The 11,462-nt window shown below is 55.9% G+C and overlaps 1 protein-coding gene across 2 annotated transcripts in view; it reads left to right on the forward strand.

Annotated features, from left to right (window-relative positions):
* PPP1R37 (protein phosphatase 1 regulatory subunit 37) overlaps positions 1–11,462 on the forward strand; it is a 55,156-nt gene continuing 43,694 nt past the window's right edge. The window contains exon 1 of one of the 2 annotated variants that reach the window (XM_004060948.5): positions 1–1,309. In XM_004060948.5, the coding sequence (XP_004060996.1) occupies positions 1,108–1,309 (202 nt within the window). In that variant the 5' untranslated portion in view covers positions 1–1,107. The remainder of the gene's footprint in view (positions 1,310–11,462) is intronic. The other variant, XM_019015087.4, reaches the window with a different exon arrangement.

Below are 11,462 nucleotides of genomic sequence, written 5' to 3' on the forward strand. Positions count from 1 at the left end.
AGTCTTGCTCTGTCGCCCAGGCTGGAGTGCAGTGGCACGATCTCGGCTCACTGCAAGCTCCGCCTCCCGGGTTCACACCATTCTCGTGCCTCAGGCTCCCGAGTAGCTGGGACTACAATCGCCCGCCACCACGCCCGGCTAATTTTTTGTATTTTTAGTAGAGACGGGGTTTCACCGTGTTAGCCAGGATGATTTCGATCTCCTAACCTCGTGATCCGCCCTTGTCGGCCTCCCAAAGTGCTGGGATTACAGGCGTGAGCCACCGCGCCCGGCCCATTTCTTTCTTTTCGTTGAGACAGGGTCTGGCTCTGTCTACCAGGTCGGAGTGCAGGGGCGCGATCATAGCTCAGTGCAGCCTCAACCTACCGGGCTCAAGCGATCTTCCCACCTCCCAAGTAGCTGGAACTACAGGCTCCTGTAACCAGACCCTGCTAATTTTTAAATTTTTTGTAAAGACGGGGCCTTGCTATGTTGCCCAGGCTGGTCTCGAACTCCTGGACTCAAGCGATCTTCCCGCCTCAGCCTTCCAAAGTGCTGGGATTATAGGCGTGTGCCGCCGCGCCCCGCCAGGTGTTTTCAGTTCTATGCACTCCAGTCCCTGGGCTCTTGACGAATGTGCGGGAGCTGAATATTCGTTATTTGGACTCCGGCAGGAAGGCGTGGGCTCAGCTTCGCGCTTGCGCGCTGCTCTTGGAGACGGCGTCTACTTCGCCCCGCCCCTCATAGTCTGCAGTTCCGGCTCTGCAGATTCGCTGCTCACGTTTCTTTTTTCCGTGGCCCTTCTTGCCCTTTGTTTCTCTCTTCATGTCACCCGCGGGACAACTCTACCTGAAAGTCGCTGAAATCGATTTTCTGCTTCTTATAGTAAGCGGCGGGCTCGCCAGCCTCGAGCGAAAGTGTGACTGCGAACGGGCAGGCGCGCGCGGGGCTCGGCGGAGGCGCGCTTGGGTTCCCGGCGGCGACGACTACGACCACTAGGAGAGCGGACGGAGGCGGCGCCTGAAGCGGCGGCGGAGCCCATGCCCCGGGACGGCGGGCGGGCCCGGAGAGACAAATCCGGGGCCCGGGGCATGTCCCCGGGGCCCCCGTGAGGAGGCGGCGGCGGCTATGGAGATCGCGCCGCAGGAGGCGCCGCCCGTGCCGGGCGCGGACGGCGACATTGAAGAGGCCCCAGCTGAGGCCGGGTCTCCCAGCCCCGCGTCGCCCCCCGCCGATGGGCGCCTCAAGGCTGCAGCCAAGCGCGTCACATTCCCGTCCGACGAGGATATCGTGTCTGGAGCAGTGGAGCCGAAAGACCCCTGGAGACATGGTAGCTACCGCGGTTGAAGCGGGGGCGGGCTGGAGAGGGACCCGGGAGTCGGGAGGGATCGATGCAGGGCCCGGCTCGAGGTGGCGTTCAATAGATTGCACCTAATGGTGAATAAGGGGACAGTCGTCAGTTTAGAAACGGAGTCTGTTAGAGAGGGGGTGGCTATGGAGTTGGGAAGGTGAAAAGTATCTGGTTTCTGCCGCACCCCACCCACCCGAGACAAAGATGGTGATCGTTTTAGGGTTTAAAACGATGAGCAATTAAAGTTTGGTGTTTTGTCAGATGTAGAGTGTGGCAGCCTTTGCGTTCGTAGTTCCACCAGAGAAGGAGACAAGGAGCAGTTCTGAGGAGGAGCGGGTCAACACTGGGCCTGAAAGGGCAGTTGAAAGAGTTTGATGGGTCTATGGGGGTAAAAAGAGGTTAAGTTGCTGGTCTGCAAGCCTTGGGGCAAGGAGTGGTCGTGTTGGCCACTTTCTTGGCTGGAAGGAGGGAGACTATAAACTTGGACTGTGGCTATAGAGAACTTGTTAAAAAGGAGTCAAGATAAGGTTCCAGAAGAGGAGCAGAGGTGGTGGTCAATTTGTGGTTGGGTGAGGGAGAAAGAGGCAGTGTGGTTTTTATGTTTTCTTTTTTATTGAGACAAGGTCTCACTACATTGCCCAGGCTGGTCTCGGACTTCTGGGTTCAAGCTGTCCTCCCTCCTTGGCCTCCCAGAGTGTTGGGATTACAGGTGTGAGCCACCACCGCCTGCTGCAATGTGGTATTAAGAAGAAAAGCCAACGCCTACCGCCGCCTCCTCCTCCAAAAAAAAGAGAAGCAGAAGGAAGGCTGTCAGTCATTCAGGAGCAGAGGATGTTTGGGACATGGCTACGGAAGGGTCCTCTTGTTCCTTCCTGAGAAAGAATTGGGGGATGGCCGGGTGCATTGGCTCAGGCGTGTAATCCCAGCACTTTGGGAGGCCGAGGTGGGTGGATCACCTGAGGTCAGGAGTTTAAAACCAGCCTGGCCAACATGGGGAAACCCCGTTTCTACTAAAAATACAGAAATTGGCCGGGCATGGTGGTGCACACCTGTAATCCCATCTACTCAAGAGGCTGAGGCAGGGAGAATCGTTTGAACCCGGGAGGTGGAGGTTGCAGTGAGCTAAGATCACGACGTTGTACTCCAGCCTGGGTGACAAGAGCAAAACTCCGGCTCAAAGAAAAAAAAAAAAAAGAATTGGGGGATGTTATCAAGTCAGGAATTGGAGTTGCTGGCCAGTAGCAGGTGAGAGAGATGAAAAAGTTTGGCTACTTGAAGTGTTGGGAGAGAGGGCCAGCCCACTGGAGAGGGTCAGGTCAGTGTTGGAGCTGAAAGGAGTGTGTTGGAGCCATAGGGCTGGGAAGGTGGAAAGTCGCTTGGGACATGCAGGGCAGTGTTGAGTCCATTTTGTGCTGGAGAAGTCTGTCAGTCCTCCTGGGGTGGAGCCCATGAAGTGAGGGATCAGACTGGCTGTGGTGGCCGTGGTTCTGTAGAAGCTGATCTGCCGGCCCTGGGCAAGGGGAGAAACTATTGCCAGTCTGTGGACAATGGAGGAATTGGTGGCTTTGATGTGAGGGTGGGAAACATGGTAACTGGAAACTGAACACACAGGGAGTCCATCATGAATGACAGTTTGGCTACTTATTATAATTTTTTAGACGGAGTCTCCCTCTGTTGCCCAGGCCAATTCTCCTGCCTCAGCCTCCTGAGTATCTGGGACTACAGGCACCTGTCATCACACCTGGCTAAAAATGTTTGTATTTTTAGTAGAGTTGGGGTTTCACCATGTTGGCCAGGCTGGTCTCAAACTCCTGACCTCAGGTGATCTGCCCACTTAAGCCTTCCAAAGTGCTGGGATTACCGGCATGAGCCACCGTGCCCGGCTGGCTAGTTATTCCTAAAGAGGTAGTGGTTAAATTAAGACTTTTGGGCCGGACGCCATGGTTCATGCCTGTAACCCCAGCACTTTGTCAGGCCAAGGTGGGCAGATCACCTGAGCCCAGGAGTTCAAGACCAGCTTGGGCAACAAGGTGAAACCGTGTCTCTGCAAAATATACGAAAATTAGCCAGGTGTGGTGGTGCACGCCTGTAGTCCCAGCAACTCAGGAGGCTGAAGTGGGAGGATCATTTGAGCCCAGGAGGTCGATAGTGCAGTGAACTGTGATTGCGCCACTGAACTCCAGCTTGGGTGACAGAGACCCGGTCTTTAAAAAAAAAGAAAAAAAAAAAAAAGAGTTTTGGCACTAGGAGCCAGCCAAGTCCTTGGGCTCTAGGCCCCAGGGATAGGTGGTTAGTTTGGGACTGGGGCACAGTCAGAATGCCCCCTGGCTATTGCGTGATATCCAGTCCAGAGCAGGAAGGGGAAAGACCTGGAGAGGCAGAGCAGGGTGTTTCAAGAGCAGAGGCTCCAGGTCAGATCCTTTGAGACCTCGGGCTGGTTACCTAACTCCTGAGCCTCAGTCTTCCCATCTGTGAAGTAGGTGGCAATACTCTTGCCACGGAATTTAGGAGAGGACTGGATGAAGTCACATATGGAAAGGAATCGGCCAGGGTGAGTGTTCTCGATGGCAGTCATTGTTATTAAGACAGTGGTGGTCATCTTGGGCTGGTGTGGAGGAGTTCATGCATGGGGTGGGGCCTGGATGTGGCTGCTTCAGAGGCTTCCAGGAGAGGAGAGAGATGGCAGTCAATGCGTGGGCCTGGAGTGAGGTGCGAGGGGGAAGATGGTCAGTTTGTGGGCTGAAGGGTCAGGGATGAGGGCAGAAAGAGAGTCTGGCAGAGATTGGGCATTGGGGGGTAAAGTTTCTGGTCTGCAGATTCCCAGAACAGGTTTGGCTTTCATTCCGTAAGCCACTTTTCCTCTCCAAGCCTCTGTTTCTTTCTGTGCAAATGGAGGTGCTAATTTTTACCATGGGGTAGTTGTGAAGATGAAGTAAGATAGTCCTCATAAATTTCTGCCACATAAATAGCAGCTGTCATCCAGGCAGATTTGTTTTTTGTTTGTTTGTTTGTTTTCACGTGCAGTCTTGAAGAGGCAGTGAAAGAACTGGAGAGGCAGAAGGCTATCTGTCAAGAAAAGAGGGGCAGTTGGAGCCTGGCTGGGAGGAGTTTAGAGGAGGGGTGCTGGTTGATCTGTCCTGGGTAAGGGGTAGAGTGGGTAACACTCTCCAGGCTGGGGGAGTCTCTCATTCCAGCTGTTGAGAGGGGGCAGTAAGGCCTGGATGAGACTCACACTCTAGAGGAGTCCGTGCGTCTGAGCTGCAGAGGTGATGACATGGACTGGACTGGAAGAATTGGTCCATCCTGTTTGGGAAGAGGGCTTGAGGAGTTGGCTTGGCAGTGAGGAGTTGGATGATCTTGGGCCTGGGCAGGGGAGGGGTCATTGGAGAAGTTGGTGAATTTGGACAAAGGGATTTGCAGGACAGAAAACCCAAGGGCCTGGGAACAGCAAGGAGCAGGGGATAGGCTCCGTGCTGGGGAGGACAGTGGAGTGGTTCACTGGCCATGGGGCTGTGGGAGGTGGAGGGTTCGCCAGGGTGAAGAGGAATCGTGGTACAGAAAGTGGGTCTAAGGGGAGGCCCAAGTGAGAGGCCCAGAGGGTCTGGGGCTGGAGGACTGCAGGGAGGGGTTGCTTGGTCTTGGAACAGAGGTAGGAGATTTGTTGGCATCAATCTCATAAGCTGTGGGGAGGGACAGGGGGTGTCATTTGAGCTGTGGATCTAGTGGAAGGGTGGCGTGACCCGAAGGCCAAGGGGTGACAGAAGAGCTGACAGGTCTGAATGGGGGAGACTCAGTTATCTGGAAGCTGTTGTGCCGTGCTAGAGATGGAGCGCTGCCTAGGCCAGGGGGTGGAGGAGCGCCCCTGGGTGAGGAGGAAGCAGCACTGGGGGCACCCCAGTGCAGGGGTCTCCTTCAGCAGAGCCTCACCCCTGGGGCTAGAGTGGTGGCCCAGCCGGGTGGGAGCTGTGGGGGGTGTCTACCTGAGGGTGAGCGCTCCCTCAGGCCCTGCAGGGGCCCAGGGTTTGGGGATTCCTGGAGATGAGGTGATCTGGAGGAGGGGGATTGTGAGGGAGGGTCTCGAGCCTGCCCAGGCTTATCCGGATTCCCATCTCCCACAGTGGGGTTCCGCCTGCTGGGGCTGCTGTTTCCTCATTACGTGAATGGCCATCTGATGTTCTTCTGTTGCGTGCTTGTTTTCTTGGTGGTGGTCTCTCTCCCGCGCTGGAATGGGAGAGCAGAGGCCGAGTCCATCCTCTTCTCTGCTTTCCTCAAGGACACTCAGTTGTTGAATGAGCGCCTGTGGGCCTGTGAGGCCTGGTGGTGTCTGAGAGCCACCTAGCAGAGTGACATGTAGCTGAATGTCAGGGGCCTGAGCAGCCTGGCGTGGGGATGCCAGTGGGGCAGCAGTGTGCTCTGTGGCCTCTGGCAAGCATGGGTTCTTGCAGAGCATTGTGTTTCCTCACCTGTGAAACAGGGCCAGTGATCCCTGCCCTGCAGACCACCAGGATGTCAGAGGATAGGGTGAACCTGCTGGGGGCAGGTCTCCTCAGCAAGCCACAGCCAGGTGTGTGTAGATGGGCAGGGAAGCTCGGGGAGGAGGCAGGCTGGGAATCGTGAGTGAAAGAGGCCACTTCAGCACTGCCAGGCTGGGCACGTGGGTGCCCGTGGGGAGCGAGCTAGCCGGCTGCACTGCACCCCATCATGTTGTGGCAGACCCTTCAGCTCTTCTGAAGGCCAAGGCCAGACTTACACAAGGAACCCATCAGGCCAAACTGCAGGAATGACCTGAGGCTCGGCTGGTCTCCTCAGTCCCAGCTGAACTCTGTGGGGTTGGAAAGATAGGCATGTGAGAGGGACTTGTGATGAGAGCACATGACACCAGCCACAGTCCGGGAGACTCATCTCCCCTCCTCCAGTCCTGCCGGTGACTCACTCCCTGCTCCCTGACCATCAGTCCTCCAGTGTGTGTGTGTTGGGGGTTTGCCCACTAGGAAGCTACTTGCATGAAGTCAAGATGTCTGCAGGGCAGGGTGAGGGGGCCCAAGCATGCTACCATCTCTGGCCACCTGAGCTTTGGAAGGCAGCGGGAGGGGTGGGGGCAGGGTGTTCTTAAATGTGGATCCTAGGGCATGGAAATGCCATACTGTTGGCTATTGAAACCCATGCTGCAGATTCAGTCCTAAAAGCAGGCTGGACAGGTAGACATGCATCTGTCAGTGGTGGAAAGAGGCCCTAGGTTAGAGAATCGGCTTGCTTTAGCATTCGTGGTGGAGCCGCTGGGGAGTAGGGAACAGGGTCGAGGCGGGTGCTTTGATGCATCTGCTCAGATTTCCGTCTGGGCCCAGCCCCACCTCCTGCTGCTGGAGTTGGCAAGTAGACCCTGCCACTGAGCAGCCACGTGACTTTGGCGATTGTTCTCTCTGCCTCGATTTTTCTGTGTCTAAAATGCAGCTGACAGAAGTATGTCGTCATAGGGTGATTGGGAGGATTAAGTGAGATAATACAGTGCCTGATCTATAGTAAATGCCCAGCAAATGCCTCCCTTGTTATTCCTGTCATCACCACTCCTCTGCCCCCACCTATAGCCCTAACATTTTGTTTCTGTTTCCTGCCTGTGTTGTGTATTTGTACTCCTCTTTCCCCTATAGTGTCCCACGTCAGCGTGCCTGCTTTCCCTCGGAGGCCCACTCCTCCAGGCTGGGTGCCCCAGCAGTCCCTGACCTCCAGGCCTGACTCTGTCTCTGCCAAGCTGTGTGACCGTGGACAATTTGTCCAATCTCTCTGAGCTAAAACTAAATCAGCATGTCTCAGCCCACCAGTAGGAGAGGCAGCAGGGGTACCAAGATTCCACACTGGCCATGTTAGTTCCAGCTTCTGCCTACACTGGCTGATGACTTTGGACAAGTTGCAGCTCCTCCCTAAGCCTGAGTCTCCTCTGGAGCGGGGGCTCCACCACCCCAGCCCCCTGCCCTGTTGGAGCACGATCAGGTTAGTGGTGGTATTGTGCTGGTGCCTGTCCTCTGCCCTCCCAGGCCCTTTGCACACTGTGACTCGCCGCTCTCTGTGCCTGTACATGCAGTTGGGCTGCCTGATTCTTTGTGCCTGTGATTATCTGTGCTCGCATCTATTTCCCCCTTCAAGGGCAAAGACTGTGTATGAGTCACCTCTGTGACCCTAGTCTAGCACACAGGAGGGCTCGGGCACGGGACACATGTCCGAAGGACTGGGGTGTTTTCCTGGGATCAAACACCCCATGGTGGGATTTACAGGAAACTTTTTTGTGGTAGTTAATCCAGTTGGTGCCAGGACGAGGGCTCTTCCTCAGGGACCTACAGACAGGCTTTAGCACCCATTCTGACTCCCGGAAGAGCACGCGAAGCTGGCCCCCAGCTGGCACTCAGTAACCAGCCTTGAGTGCGTCAGCGGGAGTGCGTGTGCGCTTGTTTCTGGGAGCGAGTACTGGGGCTCTGCGAACCTTCACAGGCATCCGGCTCCAAGAGGATTAAGAACCGTGGGGCCAAATGCCCTGTGTTGGACGGACTGCAGCTGGAGCAGTCACTGAGCACGGAGGCCAGAAACCTGTTTTTACAAAAGCTCCCCAGGTGGTTCTGACAACCTCGCTTGGCTGTCTGTGTGCTTTGCTCCGCCATCCATCACTCAGTCCCAAGCCTGCCTTCAGACCTCAGATCAGGGGTGGCTGGCATTGACCTCAAAGCCTTTTTTGGAGCAAATTAACAGGTGAGCATTGAAATGCCTGCCTTAAGGTAACTGCAGAAATTCAAGCTGGGCAGGCCGCCTGCTGCAGTGGGGCATGGGGGCAGGGTGGGTTAAATTCTTGCCTTCTGGCTGACCTTAGTCATCACCAGTCATTGCCTTCCATGTGCCTGTACCAGGCACTGGTCTCAGTGCCTTTTGTGTATTATCGCATTTAGATATCACAGCCACCCCAGGAGGTAGGTGCCGTTTGCCCCAATTTGTAGATGAGGAAATGGAGCCCATAGAGGTAAAGTAATTTTCCTGAGGTCACACAGTGGGTAAGTGGTGCAGCTGGGATTCAAATCCAGGCAGCCAGCCTGGCGCTGAAGCCTGTGCAGTAATAACCCCTGTGTGGTGGCTGAGTGCTTGGACGCAGGTGGCCGCATTCGGTGCAACGTGCCATACAGTCTCTTCATCTATAACCCAGAATCGTTTATAAAATAGAGGCGACAGTGCTGGCTTTGCGGTGTTGTGGCAGGGATGAGAAACAGAAACAGGTGGGGTAAGGGCCCAGCCTGGTGGGCACGCAGGAGGGGGTCACTGTGGTTCGTGGACAGCTTGAGTCTCTGGAGATTTGTGCTGCTCCTCTGTCCTCAGCATTGCCTGCTGTTCTGACCCTTGGCCTCTGGGACGTGTTCTTCCTGTGCTACTCAGTGCCTGGTATGTGATAGGCGCTCAATATATTCTTGCTGCGTGAGTGACTTGGTGACCCTGTAACCAGTCATGCATTCAGCATGGTATGGCCGTGCCACGTGTTACGAGTCAGGGCAGAAGACAGGCCCAGTCCATGCTTCTGTGGGGGTCACAGTCAAGTGAGGGAGACACACAGTAAAGAATTCTCAGCAAACCAGGCTTCTGAGGACTCAGATTAGGGAGGGTCCACAGGGTGTGCAGGAGGGCAGGGCAGAGGCAGCTTCCTAGAAAGGACGTCAACAAGGAAATCCAGCAGTTAGCCAGGTGAGGAGCAGTGGGAGGAGTGCACCGGGGTGGAAGGCAGAGAGAACCAGCCTGGTATGTCTGAAGAACAGAAAAAGCCAGACTTAGTTGAGGTAGAGGCAGGCTGGTCAGAGGTGAGGCTGGAGGAGGCAGGAGAGACTGCTGTGTGGGGCCTTATGGGCTGTGCTAGCAGGGAGCCCCAGAGGGCTTAAGAAGGGGCCTGGGCTGGGCATGGGGGGCTCACGCCTGTCATCCCAGCACTTCGGGAGCTCCAGGCGGGAAGATCACTCAAGCCCAGGAGTTTAAGACCAGCCTTGGCAACATGACGAGACCTTGTCTCTACAAAAAATACAAAAATCAGCCGGGCATGGTGGCATGTGCCTATAGTCCCCAGCTACTCAGGAGGCTGAGGTGGAAGGATCACTTGAGCCCAGGAGGTCGAGGCTTTAGTGAGCTGTGATCACACCACTGCCCTCCAGCCTATGTGACAGAGTGAGACCCTGTCTCAAAAGAAAAAAGGAGGGGCATGGTGGGTGTTTTTAACAGAACCCTGGGTGGGGGTGACATGAATAGGGTGAGACTGAGACAGGGAGGCCAGGGAGGGTCCGTGAGCCAGGAGCCCGGAGGCTGTAGGCTTGACGTAGCCTCATATTGGCTGATAGCTGACACTTGACTTCATTGACTTCTTCATCAGATTCCTCTGAGCCCTCCCTCCACCAGCAGGTTTGCTGATGCCACTGTTTCCCATAGCACCTCTGAGGTGACTGTTATTCCCCTTCCCTTCTCTCCTTGGATCTGAGTCCCTTCCCTTGTGCTCCCCCAGCCAGCGTGTCCTTGGCCTGCTTGGGACATCCTGCCCCTGCATGGGCTGTGGGAGGCGTGTGGGCTGTGAAGTCCGGTGACCTCTCCAGTGACTTCACCTCCACAGTTCCTTCAGGTCTCACAGTACCCAGATCCAGAAAACTCTACAGACCATCCCAAACCCCTCTGGTGGCTTAGCGCAATATCGGTGTCCAATCAGTCTTATAAAATCCAGAAAATTCTGAGTCTAAAACACGTCTGGCCCAAGGGTTCCAGGAGGAGACTCTGGAGCCCGCAGCGGGCCTCGTTCCATGTTTGTGAAATGGCAGTAACCTGAGAGGCAGCACGGGAGCCCCCTGGGTGCCAGTCCCAGCTCTGCCCTTGGGCAAATCACCCAGCTTCTTTGCCTCAGTGTCCCCATTTGTATGGGGATTGAGGATTAAATTAGCCTCTACTTGGAAAGCAGCTGGAACAGTAGCTGGCTGTTGCAGGCGCTCATGAGGACATGGGAAAGTTGAGTGAGGTGGTCACTGCCTTGAACTTGACTGATTCCTGCCTCCCCCGGCTGTAAGGGTTAGGCAGGTGGGGCTAGATGACCAGCGGGTAGGATCATCTGCCTGAGTGTGATTTCGGCTCCTCCACACTTGGGCTGTGTGGCCTTGGGCAAGTCCCTTGACCTCCCTGGACCACTTTCCCCATTTGTGAAGCCATTTTGCCAGATGAGGACTCTCTTTCAAAGTTTTTAGACTCTCTGGGAAGACCAGAGAGCCAGGCCTGGGGCCCACGCCAGCAGGAGCACACCCTGCATCCAGTGTGGAGCTGATGCCGCTCCTGTTACATAGCCGCCGCAGCACCTCCAGGGCTGAGCCCACGTCAGGCTCCTGGGCTGGAGCCACACAGGAGGCTGGGGTCTGCTGTTTCAGCTAAGAGGAGGTGGGAGATGTGGAGGGGCTTCCCTAATTGCAAGAAGGTGGTTCAGAGGCTGGGTGCCAAAAGGAATTCGAGAGATCCATCACGCTTGGCTATGTTTCGTACATTAAGTAGGAAGGTCCATGAAGGCAGGACCCATCTTTGTCTTGGCTCACCTGTGTCCCCAGCACCCTCCATGGTGCCTGGCCCTCCGCAGGGTCTCACACTGGATGAATTGGTGGTGGATGGAGGTACACAGTAGGCACTCAGAAGTTGTTCTCACCCCTTCCCTTCCTCTAGGCAGCTGGTACTGAGCGGTTGCCTCAAGGTGGGGGTGGAGGTTTGGAAGTGTCTGCTGACATCCGCACAGCTCATGTGACTTGCCCAGCGCCCATCTCACTTCGCAGCGGAAGCCTGGGTCGGGAGCCCTGCAGTCGGATGCTCCCCTCAGGGCTGGTTAGGTTCCAGCTGGGAATGTGTTCCCTGGTTAGGTGGGCGGGCTCCTCTAGCAAGCTGGCGCTTGGGACCCGCCGGGGTCGGACTCGTGTGCCACCTTCACACCCACCCCTCCCTCTCTCCACGGTCTCCGAGGCTCTCACCAGCTGCTGTCAGCGATGTAGTGGAGAACTGCTCGCGTCCTGTGCAGTCTTCCCTTTTGCAAAGCAAAGCACTGTCACAGCTGAACTCGCTTGGTTCCCCAGGACAACAGGGAGGGAGGGTGGGAGAGTAG

The sequence above is a fragment of the Gorilla gorilla genome, chromosome 20 (assembly GCF_029281585.2).
Source record: "Gorilla gorilla gorilla isolate KB3781 chromosome 20, NHGRI_mGorGor1-v2.1_pri, whole genome shotgun sequence".
NCBI lineage: Eukaryota > Metazoa > Chordata > Mammalia > Primates > Hominidae > Gorilla > Gorilla gorilla.